This window comes from Hypanus sabinus, chromosome 8 (assembly GCF_030144855.1).
Source record: "Hypanus sabinus isolate sHypSab1 chromosome 8, sHypSab1.hap1, whole genome shotgun sequence".
Lineage (NCBI taxonomy): Eukaryota > Metazoa > Chordata > Chondrichthyes > Myliobatiformes > Dasyatidae > Hypanus > Hypanus sabinus.
Window position 1 is genome coordinate 105745954 of NC_082713.1, and position 27400 is coordinate 105773353.

General features: G+C 47.0%; 1 protein-coding gene across 1 annotated transcript; it reads right to left on the reverse strand.

Annotated features, from left to right (window-relative positions):
• Positions 1-26517, reverse strand: avpr1aa (arginine vasopressin receptor 1Aa). The gene is made up of 2 exons (XM_059977544.1): positions 25158-26517; positions 1-4372 (listed from the first exon to the last, which is right to left on the reverse strand). Exons 1-2 carry the CDS (start codon positions 26203-26205, stop codon positions 4095-4097), a joined length of 1326 nt encoding a protein of 441 aa, XP_059833527.1. The 5' UTR covers positions 26206-26517; the 3' UTR covers positions 1-4094.
• Positions 26518-27400: the final 883 nt, after the last annotated feature.

Here is a 27400-nt window from a genome sequence, read left to right on the forward strand (position 1 = left end):
ACTGCAATTAAAGATGATTTTATTCGAACTTCACAGCCTTGCTTTAAAGCCTCCCTCATCCCGCCCTCCCTGGGTGCGGATGCTCTAAGGGACACGTACTCACAAACCCCCGTAGGCTTTTTCCCTTTGTTGCGGACCTGACCTTTGTGCCTGCGCGCTGGCTATTTGTAAGCCAGTTCGAATGCGCTAGGAAGTGGGTCGCCATACTATGCCATTTGTTATTAACTTGAAGGAATCCACATTGATCACAACATTTGTAAACAGACCACATTTATATCTGTCTGAGCTACAGTAACTGTTTCATGACTTCCAGCATTTTAAAATGATGCTAGTGTATTTCTTTAGAGATACAACATAGTTACAGGCCTTTCCAGCTCAGTGACCCCCCCCCCCCATTACACCCATGCAATCAATCAATTAACCTACCAACACGTATATCTTTGGAATATGGGGGGAAACCAGAGCACCTGGAGGAGCCATGGAGGGAACGTACAAACTCCTTACAGAGAGCAGTGGGAATTGAGCCTGGGATGCTACTGCTGCAATAGTTCTGTTATGCTGAAGACTACACTACTGTACCACCCTGTTTAGGTAAAGAATTATAAACACAAAGGATTCTGATGAAGGGTCTTGGTCCAAAACATCAACTATATTCCTCTCCATTGATGCTGCCTGATATGCTGAGTTATAGGGTCAGAGAGAAGTACGGCATAGAAACAGGCTCTTCAGCCCATCTAGTCCATGCCAGAACCATTTAATCTGTCTACTCCCATCGACCTGCACCGAGACAATAGCCCTCCATACCCCTCCCGCCCATGTAACTATCAAAACTTCTCTGTAACATTGAAATCATGCTCACATGCACCATTTGTGCTGGCAGCTCATTCTCACTCTCAGTACCCTCTGAATGAAGAAATTTCCCCTCAAGTTCTCCTTAAAATTTTCATCTTTCACCCTTAACCCATGACCTCTGGTTGTAATCCAACCCAACCTCAGTGGAAAAAGCCTGCTTACATTTACCCTATCTATACCCCTCAGAATTTTCTATACCTTTATCAAATCTCCCCTCAATCTTCTATGTTCTAAAGAATACAGTCCTAACCTATTCAATCTTTCCCTATAATCAGGTGCTCCAGACCCAGCAACATCCTTGTAAATTTTCCCTGCAATCTTTCAACCTTGTTTACCTTTCCTGTAGGTAGGTGACCAAACTGCACACAATACTCCAAATTAGGCCTCACCAACATCTTATACAACCTCAACATAACATCGTAGTTCCATCATTTTGTGTATGTACAGAATTATAAGCATTTTATTCTGTCTTGAGTAACACCAGTAAAGTGATAAGAGGCTTTTTTTAGCTACAATTATTAAACATTTGCTGAAGCAGTAGAAATATGACTCCGAAGTTAATACTGCTCAGGCTGGAACTATTATCAATGTCTAGGTGGATAAACACAGCTTAAAAATTATTAACAGAGTGCATTTTCATCAAGTTTAAATGTAAGAAGAGCATTGTTGTGGGGGCAAGATAGATAGGAGAGGAAAGAATAGAAATCTAAGCAAAGAGAGACTTTAAGAAGCTACTGTACATTCCACAAAGAGATCACGTTTTAGAATTCAATATAGTTGTTAAAAATGTTTGATTCAAGAATATAAAGTGGCCAGCTCCTTCTTACTTTATTACTGAAAGTAAACTACTATTTTAAGGAAGCTGAGGTTCAAATGGTTCCAATGCAGATTTATGGTATTTATTGAAAACTCACATGTGCATGGGTTTTCTTAAGTTATATTTTATTAAAATTGTCCCCTTTTCTCTCTCACATGTCTGTCACATGTATCACAGCCAAGGTGAGAGGACGAGGCCTCTTCCCCAAGTCGACAGTAACTTGCTCTGAATGACACTCATAGGCATCCAAACTATGACTACCAGTCTCCACTGGGTATCTCAAACCCACCCCCCATTAAAGGATCAGGCATAACTCAGGCATGATAGATTGGTATCCACTTGTCTAGATAAGGTTAGATCCAATCACAGTGAAGAGGGCAAAGCAACTCACTTGACTGGTCAATCATCCACAGCTGAAAAATCCCCACCACTGGCACATTGTTCACAGTGGCTCAGATAGAAATCAACCACAGTCGCTCACCAAGCCTACTGCAATCGCTCACATGCCACCGGCACCAAGAACAAGTCCAGCTGTCACAAGAGACCATGGACCTTCTCCTTTGTCATTGGGTCTCTAACCTTGAACCCTCCTCCCTGAAATCACTGTTACCATTACAGTGGCCCATCAGCACCTTGTCTGCTGACCTTGCCAGCAAAACTCTCATCTCATCCCAAAAGTTAGAAAGTAGAACATTGAACACAGTACAGGCCCTTTGATACACAATGTTGGTGCCGACCTTTGAACCAACACAAGATCAATTTAACCCTTCCCTCCCGTATAGCCCTCCACTTTCCTTCCATCCCTGTGCCTATCTAAGAGTCTCTTAAATGTCTTTAATGTATCTGCCTCTACCATCACCTGACAGGGTGTTCCACACACCCACCACTCTCTGTGTAAAAATCTACCTTTGACACCCCCATATCCCTTTCTCCAATCACCTTAAAATTATGCCCCCTCATATTAGCCATTTCTGCCCAAAATTAGTACGTATATATAAAAATAAAATCTACCAGCATCCCTATTAATTGAGTCACAATTTGAGGTGTATAAGATGATAAGAGTTAATAGTCGAGTGGACAGCAGCTTTTTCCAAGGTGGAACTGGATAATTTGAGAGAGTATGTTTTAAGGGGATTAGAGGGAAGTATAGGGGAATGTCAGGGATATCAGGAAAATCAATGTGTTAAGTCCTGGAGAAGTTGTGCTAAAATGTAATGTACTTCTTTGGTTTCATAGCACTGCAAAAAAAATAAGATCGGGGGTGGGTGGGGGGGAGAAACAGCCTGTAAATATTGAATATCAGAAAGCTGGAGGCTCTCACAGATCAGGCGTTGGTGGAGAGAGAAAGAAAGTGTATGTTTCAAGTCAAGTACACCTCATCAGATTTGGAAAAGTGATGGCTACATCTGTGGGGATAAAGGGTGCTTACCTGTGACCTTTGAACTCAATATTAAGCCCTGAGAGTTATAACATGCCATTTCAAATGAGGGTGCTAAAGCTTATATAGGGCATTATTGAAGATAATGTAAACATGAGATCATCTTTAATTTAAGACTTTAGATTAACTGGATCTAATATTTTAACCTAAGTGGTTTATCTGTCTGTTCACTAACTCACTTAACAAAACTATTATAGGTCGTGCTTTGGTCGATGCCATTGTGCAGTCCTTCTAATCTACTCTAAGATCAATGTAACCCTTCCCTCCCACAGAACCCTCCATTTTTCATTCATCCATGTGCTTATTAAAGTGCTTCTTAAATGTCCCTAATGTTTCTGCTTCCACCATCACTACAGGTAGCATGTTCCATGCACCCACTATTCTCTGCGTTAAAAAAACTTAGCTTTTACATCCTCTCTATACTCTCTTCCAATCACCTAAAATTATGAATTGAAGATATATCAGAATTCTTAGATTCTTTGTGTCAACAACATTGAAATATAACTCAGTGCATCAGAACACAAGAGAACAGGTTCGGGAGTAGGCAGCCAGGCCCCTCAAGCCTGCCCTGCCAGTCAGAACGATCATGGCTGACCTATGCTGGCCTTAACTCTTCTTCTGTGCCTGTTCCTCATTACCTTCAAATCCTTGATTTTCTGAATTCTTATCTGTCGAAGATGCAAAGTAACATTACTAATGTGGGTTATTTGCTACAGTCCATTTATTGTGAACTAAAGATCAACTACTTTTGACCTTTATTGTACTCTTTGGCCATAAGACTACAAAGAAAACTCAATAAAAAGTGAATATATGCCTTAGAGCCCCATTAACTAACCCCCTCCCCCACAAATCTAGACATCCTCAGTTCTATCCAGCTCTGAAAATTATAGCAACGTTTAGATAAATTATTTTGTTGGCACTGCATTTAAACGTAATATTAAGAATTGAAATGTGGCTGTAGAATGGAGCCAAACAAACATTATTGCCTCATGTCTCTATTGGCATCGACTGGGACAGTTGGAAAGATGTGACACTGTCCTTCCAGTTGTACAAGTTGAATGAAGGGCTCCTGCGGCTGACCTTGGTGAGCAGCGTCTGCTGCTTAACGCTGCTCTCCGAATTCTCCAGCGTCTGGGTGATCTTGCGGCAGCAGGGTAGAATGTCGCTCAGCAGGTGGCCGCTGAAGAACATGTAGATCCACGGATTGCAGCAACTGTTCAGACTAGCAAGCAGGGTGGTGATGGCAAATACTGCGTCCGTAGAATCTGAAAAGGCCAAGTGTCAGTGTTACTCAACATATACTGTACATTCAAGATAGCTTATTTCCCTTCTTCAGTGCACAGTGTAAAGGAGGATGAAATGATTGTTACTCCAGATCCAATTCAGCAATAAATAAAACAATAAACATAAAAACATAATAAATATAATAGCAATCCTAAAATACAATATACAAATAACTGTTGAGTGTGTCCAGGAATAGCTTATATACATATTGTATGTACAGAGAGTAGTACTGGGTGCAAGAGTACCTCTACATAAGGAGACTCTGACAGAAGACAATAGTGACAACATAACTCTTGGCAAGAGGAACTCTTCTTGGTAGCAGCAAAGTTCAAAGTAAATTTATTATCAAGGTACATATCTGTTGCCATATGCAACCATGAGATTAATTTTCCTGTAGGCATCCTCAGTAAATCCATAACACACATTAAACTGGGCATTCATTCAGTGTGTGAAAGACAATAAACTGTGCAAATACAAAAAGAAGAAAATAATAATAATAAATAAATAAGCAATAATTTTGAGAACATGAAATGAAGAGTCCTTAAAAGTGAGTTCATATATTGTGAGAACATTTCAATAATGGGGAAAGTGAAGTTGAGTGAAGTTATCCCCTTTGGTTCAAGAGCCTGATGGTTGAGGGGTAGTAACTGTTCCTGAACCTGGTGTGTGAATCCTGAGGCTCCTGTACCTTTTTCCTAATGGCAGCAGCGAGAGGAGAGCATGTCCTGGGTGGTGGGGGTCCCTAATGATGAATGCTGCTTTCTTGCAACAGCATTTCATGTAAATGTGCTCAATGTTGGGAAGGGCTTTACCCATGATGGACTGGACCAAATCCACTACTTTTTGTAGGCTATTCCATTCGAGGGCATTTGTGTTTCCATAAAAGACTGTGATGCAGCCAGTCAGTATACTATCTACTACACATGCTGGGTCTTTGCAAACTCCTAAGGAAGTAGAAGCACTGCCATGCCTTCTTTGTAACTGCACTAAAATGCAGGGTCCAGGACAGGTCCTCCAAAATAATAACATCAAGGAATTTAAAGTTGCTGATCCTCTCCACTTCTGATCCTCTGGTGAGGATTGGCCAATGGATTTCTGCCTCCTCCTCCTGAAGTTCCTTGGCCTTGCTGACATTGAGTTATTATGTTATTATGGTACCACTCAGCCAGATTTTCAATATGGGCTGTGACTGTCAATGTTCAAAGTAAATTAATCATTCAAGTACATATATGTCACCATATATAACCTTCAGATTCATTTTCTTGTGGGCATTCTCAATAAATCCAAAATAGAATAATAACCATAATAGAATCAATGAAAGACTGCTCCAACTGGGCGTTCAATCAGAGTGAAAAAGAAAACAAACTGCCACTAGAAAAAGAAAATACATAAATAAATAGATAGATAGATAGATAGATAGATAGATAAATAAATAAATAAGCAAGCAAGCAATAAATATCAAGAACATGAGATGAAGAATCCTTAAAAGTGAGTCAATTGGTTGTGGGAATATTTCAATGTTGGGTTGGGTGAAGTTGGGTGAAGTTTTCCCTTTAGGTTCAAGAGCCCAACAGTTGAGGGGTAGTAACTCAGTTAATTGAGAGGTGTGAGGCGTAAGCATGAAGTGGCAGTGTACGGGGGGGGGGGGGGGGGAGGATGTATTATATGTTTTAGCAATTTGCTGTGGTGTGTTGGTCAAGATGCAAGGCGCAACAAAAAACAGCATTCCACAATTATATAAGTAACAAAATATATAAAAAATAAACTTACAGGTTAAAGTACAGTATGGAATAAAATGTGCATAAATGCATAATAAGTTTTTTGTATGACTGTTTTCTGCTCACTATTTTGAAAATGCTGTGCACTGCCCCAGAGGAACACTGGTTCATTTGGCTGCACTCATGTTTGGTTGAACTGTAGCAGTGTGCTACACGCAGTGCTAAAATAACGACACGGAGTTGGTAAACTGCAGTTAAAGAAAGATTTTATTCGAACTTCACAGCCTTGTTTTAAAGCCTCCCTGATCCCGCCCTCCCCGGGCGCAGATGCTGTAGGGGGCATGTACTCACAATCCCCCGCCGGCTTTTCCCTTTGTTGGTGAAGCAGACCTGGCGCCCTTTTGAGACTGGCCTTTGTGCCGGTGCGCTGGCTATTTGTGCGAGTGCGCTGGGAAGTGGGTCACCACATAACCCCCCCCCCCCCCAGAACCGGCGATACACCCCCCAATGTCCACAGTCTGGGCCGGACCCTGTTTGGGAGGTCGGCCTCTGCGCCACAGTGCCGGAAACTCGACCAGTTGCGCCAAGTCCACATGGGCCAGTTTGAGTCGGTCCACTGTGAAAACCTCCTCTCTCACCCCAACGTCCAGCACAAACGTGGACCCGTTGTTCCTGATCACCGTAAACGGCCCCTCGTAGGGCCGTTGCAGCAGTGGCCGATGCCCGCCCCTTTGTACAAACACAAACTTACAGTTCTGCAGGTCTTTGGGTACGCAGTTCGGGTTCTGCCCATGCTGTGAAGTGGGTATGGGGGCCACGTCACCGAGCCTCTCGAGTAGTCTGCCCAGGACTGCTGCAGGTTCTTCCTCTTGCCCCCTTGGGGCTGGTATGAACTCCCCGGGGACGACCAGGGGTGCGCCGTACACCAACTTGGCCGACGAGGCATGCAGATCGTCTTTGGGTGCTGTGCGGATGCCGAGTAGGACCCAGGGAAGCTCGTCCTCCCAGTTAGCTCCTCTCAGGCGGGCCATGAGAGCCGACTTCAGGTGACGGTGGAAACGCTCCACCAGTCCGTTTGACTGTGGGTGGTAGGCAGTGGTGTGGTGCAGCTGTGTCCCCAAAAGGCTGGCCATAGCTGACCACAGGCTGGAGGTGAACTGGGCGCCTCTGTAGGAGGTAATGTGGGCTGGTACACCAAAGTGGGACACCCAGGTGGTGATCAGTGCCCGGGCACAAGATTCAGAGGTGCTGTCGGTGGGCGGAATCGCCTCTGGCCATCTTGTGAACCGGTCCACGATAAATGAGGAGGTGCCGCGCTCTGCGTGACACTGGCAGGGGGTCCACGATATTCACATGAATGTGGTCGAAACGCCGGTGGGTGGGGTGGAACTGCTGCGGCAGAGCTTTGGTGTGCCGCTGCACCTTGGCCGTCTGGCAGTGCATGCACGTTTTGGCCCATTCACTGACCTGTTTGCGGAGACCGTGCCAAACGAACCTGCTGGAGACCATCCGGACGGTTGTCCTGATGGAGGGGTGCGTTAAGTTGCGAACGGAGTTGAAAATGCGCCGCCGCCAGGCTGCCGGGACGATGGGGCGGGGTTGGCCGTCACAGAGTAGGGTCCTCTCACCCGGGCCCACGGGGAGGTCCTGGAGCTGCAAACCGGAGACTGCGGTTCTGTAACTCGGGATTTCCTCGTCTGCCTTCTGCGCCTCTGCCAGTGCCTCAAAGTCTACCCCTTGGGAAAGGGCATGAATGTTAGGGCGAGAGAGCGCGTCTGCCATGACATTGTCCTTACCCAAGACGTACCAGACATCCGTCGTGTATTCAGAGATGTAGGACAGATGGCGCTGCTGGTGGGACGACCAGGGGTCGGACACCTTCGTGAACGTAAAGGTAAGTGGTTTGTGGTCCGTGAACGCGATGAAGGGCCTACCTTCTAGGAAGTACCTGAAATGCCATATTGCCAGGTATAGCACCAACATTTCCTGGTCGAAAGCACTGTATTTGAGCTCGGGTGGTCGCAGGTGTTTGCTGAAAAACGCCAGGGGTTGCCAGCGACCCGCGATGAGTTGCTCCAGTACCCCACCGACTGCCGTGTTAGATGCGTCCACTGTGAGGGTGGTAGGGACGTCCATTCTGGGGTGCACTAGCATCGCGGTGTTTGCCAAGGCCTCTTTCACTTTAATGAAAGCGGCGGCGGACTCCTCATCCCAGGTAATGGCCTTGCCCTTACCCGACATCAGGGTGAACAGGGGGCGCATGATTCAGGCAGCTGAGGGGAGGAAGCGGTGGTAGAAATTCAACATATCCACGAATTCCTGAAGGCCTTTGATTGTGGTGGGTCGGGGGAAATGGCGGACCGCGTCTACCTTAGCGGGCAGAGGGGTCGCCCCATCTTTAGTAATCCTGTGGCCCAGGAAGTCGATGGTGTTGAGCCCGAACTAGCATTTGGCTGGGTTGATTGTCAGGCCATATTCACTCAGTCGGGCATAGAGTTGACAGAGGTGGGACAGATGCTCCTGACGACTGCTGCTGGCTATGAGGATGTTGTCCAAATAGACGAAAGCGAAGTCCAGGTCGCGTCCCACCGCATCCATTAACCGCTGGAACGTCTGTGCGGCACTCTTCAAGCCGAACGGCACGCGGAGGAACTCGAAAAGGCCAAACAGGGTGATGAGAGCCGTTTTGGGGACGTCGTCAGGATGCATCAGGATTTGATGGTACCCTCGGACGAGGTCTACCTTGGAGAAGATCCGTGCGCCGTGCAGGTTTGCTGCAAAGTCCTGAATGTGTGGCACAGGGTAGCGGTCCGGTGTGGTAGCCTCGTTCGGCCTGCGGTAGTCGCCGCACGGTCTCCAGCCTCCTGTCGCTTTGGGCACCATGTGCAGGGGGGAGGCCCATGGGCTGACGGACCGCCGGATGGTCCCCAATTCCTCCATCCTCTGGAACTCCTCCTTCGCCAGTCGGTGCTTGTCCGGGGGAAGCCGCCGAGCACGGGCATGGAGGGGTGGTCCCTGGGTCGGGATGTGGTGCTGTACGCCGTGTCTGGGCATGGCCACTGTGAACTGCGGTGCCAGAACCGATGGGAAATCCGCCAGGACCCTGGTGAAGTCGTTGTCGGACAGCGTGATGGAGTCGAGGTGAGGGGCCGGCAATTGGGCTTCTCCCAGGGAGAACGTCTGAAAGGTCTCGGCGTGGACCAGTCTCTGCCTCGGCAGGTCGACCAGTAGGCTGTGAGCTCGCAAAATATCTGCTCCCAGAAACGGTTGGGCTATGGCGGCCAGTGTGAAGTCCCACGTGAACCGGCTGGAGCCGAACTGTAGCCGCACTGTACGGGTGCAGTAGGTCCTTACCGTGCTGCCGTTCACAGCCCTCAGGGGGGGGACCCGGTGCCCTGTTGCGGGTGTTGTAACTTGTCGGAGGTAAGACGCTGATCTCGGCATCAGTGTCGACCACAAAACGGCGTCCCGACCTCTTGTCCCACACATACAGGAGGCTATCCTGATGGCCAGCAGCCGTAGCCATCAGTGGCGGCTGGCCCTGGCGTTTCCCAGGAACTTGCAGGGCGGGCAACAACAGCGGGCTTCTACACCCCACCGCTGGTGGTAGAAATACCATTGTTCGTTGGTCTCCTCACCCCTGCCTCTGGGGTTAGCGGGCTCTGCGGCCGGGCCTGGTCTGGTTCGCTGCTGGGAGCGACGGACGCCCCACTCACCTTCTTGGTGTTCCACAGCAAGTCCACCCGGGCTGCCACCTTCTGGGGGTCGCTGAAATCCGCGTCGGACAGCAGCAGGCATATGTCCTCGGGCAGCTGCTCCAGGAATGCCTGCTCAAACATGAGGCAGGGTTTCTGTCCGCCGGCCAGAGACAACATCTCATTCATTAAAGCCGATGGAGGTCTGTCGCCCAAGCCATCCAGGTGCAGTAAACGGGCAGCCCGCTCGCGCCGTGAGAGTCCGAAAGTCCTTATGAGCAGGGCTTTGAATTCCGTGTACTTGCCGTCCACTGGGGGAGACTGTACGAACTCCGCAACCTGGGCCGCTGTGTCCTGGTCAAGGGAGCTCACCATGTAGTAGTAATGTGTGTCCTCTGAGGTGATCTGCCGAACGTGGAATTGAGCTTCTGCTTGCTGGAACCAGAGGTGAGGTCGCAGCGTCCAGAAGCTTGGCAGTTTCAACGAAACTGCATGAACAGATGCGGCGTCGTTCATCTCCGGTCCAAATATCATTTGGGCCGTCGAGCTCACCAATTGTAGCGATGTGCTACACACAGCACTAAAGTAACGACACGGAGTCGGTTATCTGCAGTTAAAGAAGATTTTATTCGAACTTCACAGCCTTGCTTTAAAGCCTCCCTGATCCCGCCCTCCCCGGGCGCAGATGCTGTAGGGGGCATGTACTCACAATCCCGTGCAGGCTTTTCCCTTTGTTGGTGAAGCTGACCTGGCGCCCTTTTGGGACTGGCCTTTGTGCCGGCGCGCTGGCTATTTGTGAGCCGGTTCGAGTGCGCTAGGAAGTGGGTCGCCACAGAACGATAATTAAACCAAAATGTTATTTGATTTCATAAATACCAGGATGTACTTACAATGCAAACAGCATCATAAAAAGTGATTTAAAGTGTTTACTGTGTAACGCACTGACAGAGGTAATAGATAAAGGGGGTGGGGTGGGCTAACAAGAATGGTTGATCAGATTAACTGCCTGGGGGAGGAAACTTTTATGATGTTGTGAAGCTTTTGTTTTAGTAGCCCTATAGCACTTTCCAGAAGGGAGCTATTGCAAAAGGCAGTTTGCAGGGTGGGTAGTGTCGGTAATGATTTATTCTGCCCATTTCTTTGTCCTGGACACATGCAAGTGCAACAGTGATGGTAGCCTGCTGTCAATCACCTTTTCAGCTGCCATGGCAGCTCACTGAGTTTTCATACATTGTAAGAGGATACTGTTTTTACAAGAACTACCTGATAGTCTTAAGTGCAATGAACTTAATAAACCTGATTACATCTTCCCATGGTTGTGACAAGAAGAGAGAAGAATCAGAACATATTTTAAATGCAACATGATTAAACTTAAAACATTTTGTAGTGATGTTGTCACAATGTGCAAGGTAATGTCAGAACCCCAGTGCGGAGGAAAATTAGACTCCAATGTAGAGATGGCAATCAGAGTTTATTACTAAGAATTTCAGCAGAACATTGGTGGCTCAGCCGAACAACTCTGCGAGATATAAAATTCTCAAAACCAAGATGCTGTGATTAGCGTCAATCGGGCGTCATCTTAAATAATACAAGTAACCCTGAATCCCCGTGTCTATCAAAATAAACTCAGCAAGTTTAAACAGAAAGCACTATGAGACCACGAAGAGCAACTCGCTCGACAAAAAAGCACATTACTCTAAACAATTTACGGCTTTCGTTAAACAACAATGAACCAATCCAGTTGCTCTAATAACCTGCACAAGTCTGAAGAGCCCATTACAGTACCAGGACCTGCACAGAGAGACGGAGAACCTTGAGAAAGAGAGAGAATGTTGACTAAACCTGAGAAACCCTGAAGGCCTGGAGGGCCATGGAGCTGGAAAAAGCCTTGAACGTAGACTAGAGAAGCTCAGAACATGGACTCAGAATGTAGATTTGGGACATTTAGAACGTAGACTGGGGACATGTTCCTGGGAACTTGGAAAATCTTGAGAGGGAACTCAGAACATGGACTTAAGAATAGCTAGTGTTCTCATCTAATGCTGACATATATCAAAATACTGCCGTTCAACACCTGTAGGTCTATTATTTGGTGGGGTCCTTTTATCACGATGCACTCTGGCAATGTCAGAACCCAAATGCAAAGGAAAGACAAACTCCAATTTAAAGACAGCAACCAGATTTCATTAATAAGAATTCCAACAGATGATCTGTGGATCACCGTGAGACACAACATTCTCAAAACTAGAACCACGCGATTCGCGCTAGGCAAGCATCTGCTTAAATAATACCAGTAACATGGAATTACTGAGCCTATCAAAAAAAACTTAACAAGTTTAAATAGAAAGCATCAGGAGAACATATTACAAAGAGCAAGTTGCTCAAGAAAAGCACAAGGGAATCTAAATGATTAATGACTGTCATTAAGCAACAATTAACCAATTCAGGTGCTCTAAAAACCTCAGAGTCCATTGCCCTCTGGTACCCCACACAGGCCTGAAGAGCTCATTACAGATATTTACTCCCATCAATTAAGTTTTGTTATTCCTTTTAACTTACTTATCCCCATTTCAATCCTCAGCAACAAATTGTACTGACAGTTCTCATGTAGAAAGAAAGCAGCAAATTTGGATATAGCAGTTGTCACAGACAATCATATGATAAAGGCAGAGATAACCTGTTTATCTATGATGTTAGGTGCTGGGACAAAGACATCAGGGATGTTCTCTTCTTCAGCATCATACTTGGAGTATTGAGTTTAGTTCTGGTCGCCTCACTAGAGAAAAGTTATACAAGCTTTAAAGAGGACTTTGGGAGATTTACCAGGGTGCTACCTGAATTAGAGAGCTTGGCTTATGAGGAATAATGGAGTTAGGGCTTTTCTCTTTGGAGCAAAGGAGGATGAAAGGATGGCTTGACAGAGGTGTACATAATGCGAGGAGGCACGGACTGAATGTGTCGAGAGTCCTTGATGAGAATGGCTTGGACCCAAGTGCCGGAGTATCTGAAGCAAGGATCAAGACAAACACACTAGTAGGGCTCACCAAACCTCAGTTCAGCTGCTCCTTAAATACTCGACGCTTGACACCCAAAACCTGACAGCAAATTAATCATTAAAGTGGCTATGCCAGCCTTCCTTACTCCAAAGAGTGAGAGAATCTAAATCCCGTAAGCTGACACGGTTGGGTACATCTCGTAACAGGACCTCCTCCCCAATGGCCAACTCCTGACGGCCCTGCCTGACGGGAGAGGTCGTGATGGTAGTCGTGGATGAGAGCTGGATCCAAGATGTCTCTTTCAGACACCCAGCACCTCTCCTCGGGTCTGAATCCTTCCCAGTCCATGAGGTATTGCCAAACGGTACACGTGAACCTGAAAGTATTCTCACAGTGAAGACCCCTTCCCCATCAATAAGCCTGAGTGGTGGCAGGGCCGATGGTGGTGGGGCTAAGGGGCCGGTGCAGACAGGTTTTAATTTAGAGATGTGGAAGATGTGGATCTTTAGGGTCTTGGGGAGCTGCAAGGTGTAAGACACCGGGTTTACTTTCCTCAGGGCTTTAAAGGGTTCAATGAACTTGCATGCCAACTTTCTAGATTCCACCCGGAGAGGCAAATCGTGTGGACAGCCAGACCTGTGAAGCAGGTCCCTGTCATCTCCTTTGCTTCACCTTGCTCTCTGCCTTCTGAGGCCAGCAAGATCTCTCTTACCCTACTGAATCCATTTTTGCTTGCGGCATTGGATGAGATCTTTGGCTGCAGGGACCCCAAACTCGGCCTCCTGTTCCGGAAAGAGAGTGGAGGGTAACCAAACTGGCACTCGAAAGCTGACATCCCATGTGCTGAATGCTGTAAGCTGTTGTGGGCGACTTCTAACCACATCAAATGGTCGCACCGCTCATCAGGTCTTTCTGAGGTCAGGCATCTTAAGGCACGTTTCGCTCTGTACGGCCATTGATCTGCAGGTGAAACCCAGAGGAAAGACTTGCTGTTGTCCCTAGCGGCTTACAAAAAGTCCTTCAGAAATGTGATGTGACTTGTGGACCACGATCTGGGACAACGTCCATCGGGAGCCCATGGATCCTGAAGACCTTGTCCAGGAGAATTTCAGCCGCAGATGACAGCTTCTCCAACGTGCAGGCTTTTGCAAACCAGTTGGCAACTACAATGATGACCATCCTTCTCTTGGATGGCAGAAGACCTGTGACAAAGTCCATGGAGACAAGTGCCCATGGTCTTTCCGAAACAGGTAGAGGGTAAAGGAGCTCTTGAGGCCAGGTTTGGGGCTCCTTGTTTCCTTGTATGCCTGCACGTAGTGCCGAACTTCCCTCATCATTTCAGGCCACTACTACCTCCTTTGATAAATTCAAGGGTCTTGACAATCCCTGGGTGTGCAGTCATTCTCAATGAATGTTCCCATTGGAGGACCTGGGACCGGACAGAACTCAGGATGGACAGCCGACCCAAAGGACCATCCTTAGGAATCTCCCCTTGTGCTTAGGCCTTGTGCACAAAACCGGCAATTCCCCACGGAATTGGTGTTACCACCCTGGCTTGGGGCAAAGTGGTGGTTGGCTGCTCCCGTAGTGCCAGTTCATAAACTGACGGGACAAAGCATTTGGCTTCTGATTCTTTGACCCCTGTCAATTGGTCAGAATGAAGTCAAAGCAGTTAAAAAACAAAGACTTGCCTGGAATTCTGCATTTTAGCCTCCTGAATATAAGCCAGATACTTGTAGTCAGTCCAAATGATACAAGGATTCTTGACCGCTTCTAGCCAGTGACGCCATTCCTCCAAAGCTAACTCAACCACAAAAAGCTTCCAATTCCTGATGTCATAGCTTCTGTCTGCTGGGAATATCACCTGGAGAAGAATGCACACAGGTGCAGTTTACCGTCCGAAGGTGGTCATTGAGACAAGACAGCAGTTACTCCGATGTCCACCTCCACGATGAAGGGGAAGTCGGGGTTAGGAGAAACCAAGGCGGGAGCTGTTTAAGCTCTGCAAAAGCAGACTCCTCCTCAGTATTCCAGGCAAAAAGGCCCGTGGGCCGTGATTCAACAGACTTCAGAGTCCTCTGCATAGGCTCTCAAAGCTCATTCATAGAAGCAGTGTCAAAACCCTGTCCAAATCCTCAAATTCTCACAGGTATCTGGACTATTCCTCTTCCCACCCTGTCTCTTGCAAAAATGCCATCCCCTTCTCACAATTCCTCCGTCTCTGCCGCATCTGCTCTCAGGATGAGTCTTTTCATTCCAGGACGAAGGAGATGTCTTCCTTTTTTAAACAAAGGGGCTTCCCTTCCTCCACCATCAACTCTGCTCTCAAACGCATCTCTCCCATTTCCTGCGCATCTCTCCCATTTCTCGCACATCTGCCCTCACCCCATCCACCCACCACCCCACTCAGGATAGGGTTCCCCTTGTCCTCACCTACCACCCCTCCAGCCTTCGGGTCCAACGTATAATTCTCCGTAACTTCCGCCACCTCCAATGGGATCCCACTACCAAGCACATCTTTCCCTCCCAACTCTTTCTGCTTTCCGCAGGGATCGCTCCCTACGTGACTTCCTTGTCCACTCATCCCCCCCCCCCCCATCCCTTCCCATTGATCTCCCTCCTGGCACTTATCCTTGTAAGCAGAACAAGTGCTACACCTGCCCTTACACTTCCTCCCTCACCACTATTCAGGACCCCAGACAGTCCTTCCAGGTGACGCGACACTTCACCTGTGAGTCGGCTGGTGTGGTATACTGTGTCCGGTGCTCCCGGTGTGGCCTTTTATATATTGATGAGACCTGACGCAGACTGGGAGACCGTTTCGCTGAACACCTACGCTCGGTCCGCCAGTGAAAGCAGGATCTCCCAGTGGCCACACATTTTAATTCCACGTACCATTCCCATTCTGATGTGTCTATCCATGGCCTCCTCTACTGTCAAGATGAAGCCACACTCAGGTTGGAGGAACAACACCTTATATACCGGCTGGGTAGCCTCCAACCTGATGGCATGAACATTGATTTCTCTAACTTCCGTTAATGCCCCTCCTCGCCTTCTTACCCCATCCCTGATTTATTCATTTCCCCCTCCTCTTTTTCTTCTGTCTCTGCCCATCACTCTTTGCCTGTTCTCCATCTCCCTCTGTTGCTCCCCTCCCTTTTTCTTTCTCCCGAGGCCTCCCGTCCCATGATCCTTTCCCTTCTCCAGCTCTGTATCCTTTTTGCCAATCACCTTTCCAGCTCTTAGCTTCACCCCACCCCCTCCTGTTTTCTCCTATCTTTTCGGATTTCCCCCTCCCCCTCCTACCTTCAAATCTCTTACTATCTTTCCTTTCGGTTAGTCCTGACGAAGGGTCTCGGCCCGAAACGTTGACAGCGCTTCTCCCTATAGATGCTGCCTGGCCTGCTGTGTTCCACCAGCATTTTGTGTGTGTTGCCCAAATCCTCATCTGTACCCTCAAGCAATGGCAGTGAGGCATTACAGATGATCCTTGCCCCCCACCCCAGGAATTGGCTTCGAGGATTGGCGTAAAGGAGTCTTTCCCTTCCTTGAGACCTGGTGGCTGGATTCCTTAAGCTCAGCTGCAGCTTTTGCAAACTGCTCAGTCAGCTCCTTGGTCCTCTCCCGAATTAGGGATTCCCTCTCTCTCATTCCTGGGTGGTTACGACTAGAGAGTGTCGGGACTTGTGCAGCCCCATTGGCTGAAACTGGCTTGTCTGTCCTTGAGGGCAGGACTGGGTCTCCAGAAGTTCTCAGGTTACCTTGCACTGAAGGCTGCCCCATTATTGGTCATTGGTCATGGGGCAGTCTGGGTGTGGGAGCACTGTGCCGTAAACAAACCCTTTTACCTTGACAGGACCAGGCAATGATTCTCCTCTCCATCCAGTCCACTGACGGATTATGCTGGGACAGCCATCAGGGGTATGAGTGGAGAGTCAGTAATGTAGAAACTAACGTCTTCCACATGATCCCCTATCCTCATCTATGAAATCAGTCTGTTGTTGGATCTGCCTGGAACCTGGCGGGCAACCTTCCAACAAGGACTGCCTCACAGCGGTATGTCAAACCAACTGGTGGTTCCTAAATCCAGAAAATTACCTGCTGCCCCAGTCCACAAAGCCTTCACTTGCCTCAAGTTCTTAGCCCACCTTCAGCACAAGACCAGAATCCGTGCGGTTGGGCATTGCAGCTGCTGCCATCACAGTCCTCCCGACACTGGGCAGTTCTCCAGGTTGCTGCAGCTTCAGACACTTGACCCACAGGTGACAGGCTTCCCCACGGTAAAAGCAGTGACCCTCATTCCGATGTCAGAACCTCTCATTGGCAGAAAGCCCTGTGCAACCGACCTGGATCTTGAGCAGGCAACAGACTGGTCACTGTCTGAGGTTGAGGACTGGAACCGCGATGCATAGGGACTGGGCTCAGACTGGCTTTCTTTGGCCTGCCTAAGTGGTCCCACTTTTGCTCTGCCAGACGGCTATCGAGACGGATGGACTGATTGATCAGAACCTCTAAGTACTCTGCAGGTTCTCCCAAGGTGAGGGTGTCCTTCAGCTCATCTCAGAATACTTGGTGGTACAGCATGATCACAGTCTCCCCATTCCAACCACTCTCTGGGCCAAGGTCCAAAATTTGATTGCATAGTCGGCCACTGACTGCTCCCTTGTCGAATCTCCGTCAGTCAGTCCAGGGCTCAGATGGCTCCCGCGGGCTGATGAAACACCTTCCTCATGGCGGCCATGAACTCCTCTGAATCCAGGCATTAGGAAACCTGCGTTCCCAATGCACAGTGGCCCAGGCCAGGGCTCTTCCAGCCAGATAATGAAGGCCACCTTTCCACGCTCTGAAAGGAACCCGGACGGCTGGCGTTCAAACACTAATGAGCACTGGAAGAGGAAGCCACGGCCAGACCCCAGGTCTCTGCTGAATCTCTCCAGGGTTGGAAGATGGACTGGCTCCGCAGAGCGACTGATAGCCTCACCTGACTGACTTTGGCTTCCTCCCTGTAACAATTGGCACATGATGACCTGGAGGTCATGTATCTCCAGACTCCGTCCTGAAATTTTCTTACTGTGACTGGCCACAGTAGACGAAAGGCTCCAATATCCTGCTGGGTCTATGTTGGCTCAATCATACTGTGATGAGAGTCCTCGATGAGGATGACTTGGACTCAACTGCTGGAGTATCCATGGCAAGGATTGAGACACACTGTCAAATTGGATTGAGAACTGAGCGCAAAACAAACGCCAGATGATACCAGTAGGCTTATGATTCACTGAGGCTCCATTCAGGTGCTCTTTAAATACTTCATTCTCGACGCCCAAAACATGACAGCCAATTGCTCGGACTGTCCTGAACCCTTACTATCTACACCCTTGCCAGCAATCCATACTCCGGAGAGTTAGAGTGTATAAATCCCAGAAACTGGCGCAGTTGAGAATGTCTCTTAACACCAAATGGACCGATACTTGATTCCCTATTAGGGAAGGAGGCAGTGCAGGTGACAGGTGACATCTAATGATCGCAATACCATTAGTTTCAAAGTAAATATGCAAATAGATAGGTCTGGTCTGTGGGTTGAGATTGTAAATTGGAGAAAGGCTATCAGAAATGATCTGGCAAGTGTGGATTGGGACAGGCTGTTTTCTGGCAAAGGTGTACTTGGTAAGTGGGAGGCCTTCAAAAGTGAAATTTTGAGGGTACAAGTATTTTATGTGCATGTCAGAATAAACAGTAAAGATAACAGGTTTAGGGAACCTTGGTTTTCAAGAGACGGAGGCCCTGGTTATGAGAAAAAAAGGAGGTGCATAGCAGGTATAAGCAGGTAGGAACAAATGAGATGCTCATGGAGTATCAGGAATGCAAGAGAACACTTAAGAAAGAGATCAGGAGGGCTAAAAAAGGGCATAAGGTTGCTCTAGCAGACAAGATGAAGGAGAATCCTAAGGGATTCTACAGCTGTGTTAAGAACAAAAGGATTGCAAGGGACAAAATTGGTTCTCTAGAAGATCAGAATGGTAATCCATGTGTGGAACAAAAAGAGATGGGGAAAATCTTAAATTATTTTTTTGCGTCTATATTTACTCAGGAAACAGACTGCGGCAAAGAGGCATCAACTTCGTACAGATCACAGAGGAGGAGGTGTTTGCTGTCCTGAGGCAAATCAGGGTAGATAAACCCACAGGGCCTGACAAGGTGTTCCCTCAGCACAAACGGGAGGCAAGTGCAGAAATTGCCGTGGCCCTAGCAGAGATCATCCTTAGTGACAGGAGGGGTACCAGAGGATTGGAGGATAACCAATGTTGATCCGCTGTTTAATAAAGGCTCTAAACATAAACCAGGAAATTATCATCTGAGTCTGACATCTGTTGTGGGAAGGTATTCTAAGGGTCTAGGTATATAAGTATTTGGATAGACAAGGACTGATTAAGTCCGCATGGCTTTGTGCAGGTCATGTCGAACCAATCTTATAGAGTTTTTTGATTAAGTTACTTGGAAAGTGGATGAAGGCAAGACAGTGGGTGTTGTCTACATAGACTTTGTATGGCATTGCCAAAGTCCCAGATGGAAGGCTGGTTAAGAAGATTCAGTCACTTGGCATTCAAGATGAGGTCATAAATTGGATTAGACATTGGCTTTGTGAGAGAAGCCAGAGATGGTTGCCTCTCTGACGAGAGGCCTGTGACTAGTGGAGTGCCGCAGGGATTGGTACTGGGTCTGTTGTTTGATCTGGATGATAATGCAGCTAACTCAATTAGCAAATTTGAAGATGACACCATCTGCAAGGGCTATCATGGGTTGCAGAGCGATCTGGATCAGCTGGAAAAATGGGCTAGAGGATGGCAGATGGAGACAAGTGTGTAATGTTGCACTTCAGTATGACCAACCAGGGTGGGTCTTAAACAGTGAACAGCAGGGCACTGAGGGGCATGGCAGGACAAAGGGATCTGGGAATAGAGGTCCATAATTCATTGAATTATGGCACAGGTAGATAGGGTCACAAAGAAAGCTTTTGACACATTGGCCTTCAACAATCAAAGTATTGCATACAGGACATTAGATGTTATGCTGAAGTTGTATAAGATGTTGGTGAGGCTAATTTTGGAGTATTGTGTATAGTTTTGGTCACCTACCTACAGAAAAGATGTAAATAAGATTGAAAGAATACAGAGAAAATTTGCAATGAAGTTGCCAAATCTGGGGGACCTAAATTATAAGGAAAGATTGAACAGGTTAGGACTTTGAAGATTGAGAGGAGATTTGATAGAAATATGAAGGGTATAGATACTGTAAATGCAAGCAGGCTTTTTCTACTGAGGTTGGGTTGGAGTACAGCCAGAGGTCATGGGTTAAGGGTAAAAGGTGAAAAGTTTAAGGGGAACACAGGGGAATCTTATTCACTCAGAGAGTCGTGAAAGTGTGGATCGAGCTGCCAGCACGAGTGATGCATGCGTGCTTGATTTCAACGTTTAAGCGAAGTTTAATAGGTATTGTGATAGTTGGGGTGTGGAGGGGCTCTGGTCCCAGTGCAGATCGATGGGAGTAGGCAATTTAAATGGTTTCGGCATGGACGAGATGGTGCTGCGGGCTGTAGGAAATTGTACCAGTTTTCCCCTTAAATAGACTCCTTTTGAACTACTTTCACTGCAATCTGCATCATTGGAATATCCTCTTAACAACGAACTACGAAATTACACCAATAACTTTCAGATCTCACGTTCGACGGTTAAATGCGAAGCAGTTAGGCGCAGCGTACTTAAGGGTCAAGACCAAGGCTGAAAACCTGTCAGGAGAGATGGAATTCAAACCAGGCTGAAGCGTAGAGGGATGACCCTTCCATCTTGTTGGTGAATCTGGATTCAATTGAAAATTAGATTGACAATCTCAGGGCGAGGCTGCTGAATCAGAGGCAGATCTCAGTCGTCTGTTATACCGAGAGCAAGCACGCCAGATGCAGCCATCCGACCAGAAGGGTTTACGATTCTCAGAATAGATCGAACCTCGAATTCTGCTAAGGAAAGAGGTGGCGGTGCAGTATATGCTTTCCCATCAATTCTCGTTGGTGCACAAACGTTTGGGTTACGTCAACTTCTTGTTCCGCTGACTTAGAACAACTAACGATTAAATGTAGACCATTCTACCTGCCTCGGGAGTTCTCATTCATAAACCTGACCGCAGTTTATTTACCAGCAGTGACCGATTATAAGCAAGCACTCGTGAAACTGCACAGTGTCATCGGTAAACATGAAAAGGGCCATCCCAACATATTACAAATTATAATCAATGACTTTAACCAGGCCTGTTTGAAGGAAACCCTGCCCAGTTATCACCAGCACGTAACCTGTTGCACCAGTTTCCAGCACACTAGACAACTGCCAGACAATGATAAACACCTACTGTTCCTTCCCGAGACCACATTTTGGCAAATTGGATAATTTGTCTGTACTCCTACTTCCTGCATTCAGACAGAGCCTAAACAGCAAGGCTCCAGAGATCAAGACAACCAAGAGATGGTCACGGGAGGCTGAGGAACAGTTCCGGGATTGTCTTGAGTCAGTGGACTGGGCTGTGTTCAAGCACTCATCTGAGGACCTGAGTGACTTACACCAGGGTCGTTACAGACTTTATTAAAACAGCTGCGGATGAGTGTTTCCCCACGAAATCGTTCAGGATTTTCCCCAGTCAGAAGCCCTAGATGAACAATGAAATCTGGAACCTACTGAGGTCAGTGGCATTCAAGTCTGGAGATCAAGAATGCTACAAGAGGTGCAGGTATGATATCTCAGGCTAACTGGAGATTCCGGACTAGACTGGAATCAGTGAGGGATGCTCGAGAGCTGTGACAGGGTTTGAATGCCATAAACTCCTACAAAGTTAAATCTAGTGGCATGGGGGACAGCAGAGCTTCACTTCCAGTTGAGTTCAATGCCTTCTATGCTCACGTTGACTACCAGAACAGGGAGGAACCATCGTGCACCCCCATGTCTCCCAATGATACTTTGGTCTCATTATCTGAAGATGATGTGTGGGTTCCTTTCAGGAGAGTGAATCCAAGGAAAGCATTGTGTCCAAGTGGAATACCTGGCCAAATACTGAAAAGCTGTGCCAAACAACTGGCTGGTGTGTTCACCAATATCTTCAACCTCTCATTCCAGGAGTGTGTGGTACCCACAGGCTTCAGTCGTACAGGTGCCCAAGAAGAGCATGGTAATCTGTCTAAACGATTGTCGCCCAGTGGCACTGACATCCACAGTGATGAAGTGTTTTGAGAGGCTGGCATTGAAGCGTATCAACTCCTGTCTGAGTGGCAACTTGGATCCAGACAACCCTGGAATATTCTTTATCGATTTCAGCTCAACCATTAACACCAATATCCCCTCAAAACTAACCAGTAAACTCCAAGACCTCGTCCTCAATTCCAACTTGTGCAATTGCATCCTGGATTTCCTCACAATGTAGACCTCAGTCAGTGCACATTAGCAAAAACATCTCCTCCACAATCTCCACCAGCACAGGAGCACCACAGGAGTGTGTGCTTAGCCCCCTGTTCTACTCGCTTTACACCTGTGACTGTGTGGTTAAGTACAGCTCCAACACCATACACAAGTTTGCTGACAACAGTGTGGGCAGTATCAAAGGGGATGATGAATCAGCATACAGGAGACTGAAATCTTGGCTAATAACAACAACCTCTCACTCAATGTCAATAAGACCAAGGAACTGATTGTATACTTAAGGAGAGGGAAACCTGAGGTCCATGAGTCAGTAATCATTGGAGGATCGGAACTGGACGGGGTCAGTAACTTTAAGTTCCTGGGTGTCACTATCTCAGAGGATCTGTCCTGGACCTATCGTATAAATATTGAGAAGAAAGCACAACAGCGCCTCTGCTTCCTCAGGAGTCTGTGGAGGTACGGTATGTCATTGAAAACTTTGACAGAATTCTGTAGATGTGTGGTGGAAAGTGTGCTGACTGGCTGCATTACGGCCTGGTCTGGGAACAGCAGTGCCTCTGTGCAGAAAATCCCACGAAAGGTAGTGGAATCACCCAGCAGATTACAGGTAAAACCCTCCCCACCATTGAACACATCTACTTGAAATGTTGCTGTAGAAAAGCAGCATCCATCATTAAAGATCCTCACCACCCATCGTCATCAGATAGAAGGTACAGGAGCCTCAGGACTCACACCATCAGGGTGAAGAGCAGTTATTACCCCTCATGATCAGGCTCCTGAACAAAAGGGGATAGCTATGCTCATTTAAGGACTCTGTTATATTGATCAATGTAATATTGTTACATTATGCTTGTTATTTATTGCTATTTATTTATATCTGCATTTGCACAGTTTGTTTAGTTTACAGTTTACACTTACTGTTCTATAGATTTGCTACATATGCCTGCAGAAAAAGAATTTCAGGGTTGTATGTGGTGACATGCATGTAATCTGATTACAAATGTTATTTTGAACTTTTTGAAGGGTCTGATCTTGTGCTGTACTTTTCTATGACTGTATGACAGCCAGTGCCCTTTATCCAGGCCAGCAATGGCTAATATGAGGGGACATAATTTTAAGGTGATTGGAGGAAAGTATAGGGATACATGAAAGGTAGGTTTCTTCACACAGAAAGTGGTAAGTGCATGGAACACACTGCCAGTAGTGGTGGTAGAGTCGGCTACGATAGGGACATTTAACAGTCTCTTACATGGGCAGATAGATGAAATAAAAATGGAGGGTTATGTGAGAGAGAAAGGATAATTTGATCCTGGAGCAGGTTAAAGGGTTGAACAGCATTGTGGGCCATATGGCCTGTACTGTTCCATCCTCTACATTCTATGTTCAATTGTGGCAATAGGCCTTTTACACAAGGAGTTCAGATTAAAGACTCACCCACAAGACAGCCCACTTCCAACACTACAGCTGTCCCTTATCCCTGTACTGAAGATTCAATCAAGAAGTTTTGATACCATACAATAAGATAATCTTCTTGAATATTCACCAACATGCATTTAATTGCATGGGATAGAGTTTCTGTTTCTCTTGGGTGCAACATAAGAGCCCCTAGTTTAACTCTCATGTGGCCCCTGTAGAGAGGCATCAGCAAGGAGCATGAAAAAATGCTGTAAAATGTGTCAATATTTCACTCCGCTGTTTGAAAGAGTGAAACTGGTGGGAAATGGGCGGGAGAGGGAGAGTGGAGGATTGGGTAAAATAAATCAATGGGAATAAAGTATTTCCTTCCAGAAAACGTAAGACTTAGAACAAAAAACAGTCTGCTGGAGGAACTCGACATCTTGAGCAGTATCAGCGGCATGAATTTCATGGTTTCACATTCCAGCAGCTGGAGCCTCTTAGAAACTTTACTAGAAGTTAGTAACTAGCTCATATCAAAATACACAGTATTATTTTAACCAAAACTTTACTGAAGTTTCCATTAGACTTATGAACACCGTTTATTGGGGAATATCATGTTTACGCAAGGTTAGTGACTGTGCCAATGGACATCATCATCATTATGTTCCATGTCATATGATGGGGGTGATCACGGTTTTTCCATCGGCACAATTGTTTCTGGCAAATTTTTCTACAGAAGTGGTTTGCCTTTGTCTGGGCAGCACATTTACAAGATGGGTGACCCCAGCTATTTTCAATACTCTTCAGAGATTGTCTGCCTGTCGTCTGTGGCCACATACCCAGGACTTGTGATATACACCGGCTGCTCATACAACCATCCACTACCTGCTCCATGGCTTCATGTGACCCTGATTGGGGGCGGGGGTGACAAGGGGGGTGGTGGTGGTCTGAGCAGGTGCTACACCTTGCCCGAGGGTGACCTGCAGGCTAGTGGAGGGAAGGAGAACCCTACACTTCCTGCTTTGCTAGAGACGTACCTTTTCCCTGCCACCTGTGATGGTAATTAAATTTAAACATCAGCTATTGCTTTCATCAGACACTAGTTTGTTCCCTCTTAATCCCATTCTCCTGCCTTCTCTCTGTAAACTTTGAAGCTCTGACTAATCAAGAACTTTTTAACCTCCTCTTTAAACATCCTCAATAACTTGTCTCCCAAGGTTATCTGTGCAATGAATTGCACAGATAAAGAAATTCCTCGGTAACTTAACCATAAATTATCCTAAAATTAATTCAGTTTAAAAAGTGACTTTACATAATCCAAAAAAGGGGAAAGTTCTACAGTTTAGTTTTTGTTTGTGGTGAACTTTTAACTTATATTTTTCAATTATCATTCCTATAGCAAGTTGAGGGAAGTGGATTTTTTGTTTCCGGGAATGGTGATAGTGAAGCCTTTTTCGGGGCGTTCGGTATATAAATCTAAGTTTAAAGTGTGCAATGCACCTACCATCTGTGGGAGCGTTGTAATCCCAAACCGACCACATCTGGACGCCGATGAAGGGTGCCCAGCACAGGATGTAAGCCAAAACGATCACCAAGGTCATCTTCACAGTGCGAACCTTGGCTTTGGAGATTGTCTTCATGTTGCTGGCGCCGACGGTGATTAGGCCATTCTCAAACGAGGTCCCAGCCTCGGCATTCTTGGTCTTGTATTTGATATTTCTGAAGATGCCGCAGCAAATGCAGGAATAGCAGGTAATCATGACGAATACCGGGATAATGAAGACAGTGACGGCGATCCAGGTGATGTAGGTCTTAATTCCCCAGTGCGGGGCGAATCTCGCCCAGCAGTCGTAGACACCGGAGCCCCCCTCAACCTCGCTCAAAGAGAAGATGAAGTATTGCGGGACGCTCAGGATAAGGCTGCCCACCCAAGTGGCGACAATCATCAGGTGGGACCTCTTGCTGGGTTGCTGGAGGGTCTTCAGAGGGTGGCAGATCGCGATGTAACGGTCTATTGACATCATGACCATCATGTAAGTGGAGGCGTACATGCCGAACAGCTGCAGGTGTTTTATAATTCGGCAGAGGAAATCGGGACCTTTGAACCTGTATGTGATGTCCCAAATGAGCTGCGGCAACACCTGGAACAGGGCGACCACCAGGTCGGCCATGCTGAGGTGCCGGATGAAGAGGTGCATCCGAGACATCTTTCTCTTGGTCTGGTACAGGGCCAGGAGAACGGCCGAGTTCCCAAGGATGGCCACCAAGAAAATGACGCCCAGTACCAAGACTTCGATTTTGGCCAGGTTTTCGTCTCTGTTGAGGGCATCGGTTTGGTTGGCGGAAGTCCTCAGACTGGGTGCCGTCGAGAAACAGTCCTGGGGCTGGCTCCCCGTGTGGTTGGAGGCGGGGAGGTCGAGTTCTGCTCCCGGAGTTACCTGCATCATGGACCCTGGGCTGTCCGTTGCAACCTTTGAAGGACGTGGTTGTCCAAAGCGAGCAAGAAAACTGTCCTTCAGATAATTCTGCTGGACGCTTTGCGCTACGAGCATCTGTTGCTCAACCACGAGAGAAATTCCATTCCCGGGAACGTTGACAAGCACTCATCACCGTGCCCCCTGCCGAAAACAAACTGAATGCGAGGAGCGTCAGTATTTCTTCTGTAATAATTCCGCGCCTTTACTTTAACGGGGCACCAATGAGTGGTATAGAGGCTATTACATCATTGAATATTTCTTTTCAATCTCAGCACCAGACATCCTCCACACGGCATCGGCGCGTTTGCCCTGAATTTACAAGTCTCGGCATTTGGTTTCAGATTCAAGTGTAAAGGAGAATAAAACGTTTGTTACCCCGGTTTTAAATCTGCACAATAAACATAAAGAACACAGTAATAAAAAAAACACAATTAAATAAATATAGGAACAATCCTGTAAAACACAACATGCAATTGTACACAGACTGATTCGATGTACGGAAACCGACGCTATGTGCTGGTGGTGGGCTGGGTTAACGTGTGCTTCAGACTAAAATGTAAAATCTCAGTTTAAAATCCAGAGAGATCTTTTGAAGTTAGACGCGAAGCTTTTTGAAATGCGTCTTCAGTGCACTGTTGCGTCTGTATTACATTAGCCAGGAACTCCCTGGGGGACTCTCGGCGCAAGCAAAGTCCTTCCACAGGATCTGTATTGAATTTCCTGTCAACAGGAAGTTAAAGAAAAACCTGGAACCAGGCTGACTTAGAGTTGTCTGCGGAGCGCATCCAGCAATTCTGAAAGTTCAACAAACTATCGCCTTGACCTTTCTTTCCACTGCCAATTGACTTCTCACAGACTAAAAGATGCGCTCGATTAAAATAAATTGTAATAGAGCTATTGGTAAGTTATATTTTCTGTTTTTGGTCAATGTTACGCCAACTGTAGGCGGCAGGGTGTGAATCGGAACAAACTCCGCGCACCGGAATAGCGGTCGTTCTCCCCGCACCCGCGCAGGAGTTAAATAAAACAAGACAGGTCCCTGACAGGTGTGAACTGTTGTTTCTGGCTGTCCATAGCTGAGCATTTGCCTTTGGAACAATTCGACCATCATACGAAATGTCCATCACACTAAGGGTTAGAACTGTGACCGCACAAGCCGCTTTTAAAACAGGGCCCACTATGATTCCATCCTGAAGCTTGTCGGGTACACCTGCGATTCTATCAAAGCCTGAATGGGACTCAAACAAAGTAATTCCTAGTGTCTTTGACT

Bases quoted from the DNA above. Each gene is read 5' to 3' on its own strand.
- avpr1aa (XM_059977544.1), bottom strand. From the start codon at position 26,205: ATGCTCGTAGCGCAAAGCGTCCAGCAGAATTATCTGAAGGACAGTTTT. The intron at 4,373-25,157 runs GTAGGTGCATTG...TGGCCTTTTCAG, and splicing joins TTACAACGCTCCCACAGATG to ATTCTACGGACGCAGTATTT.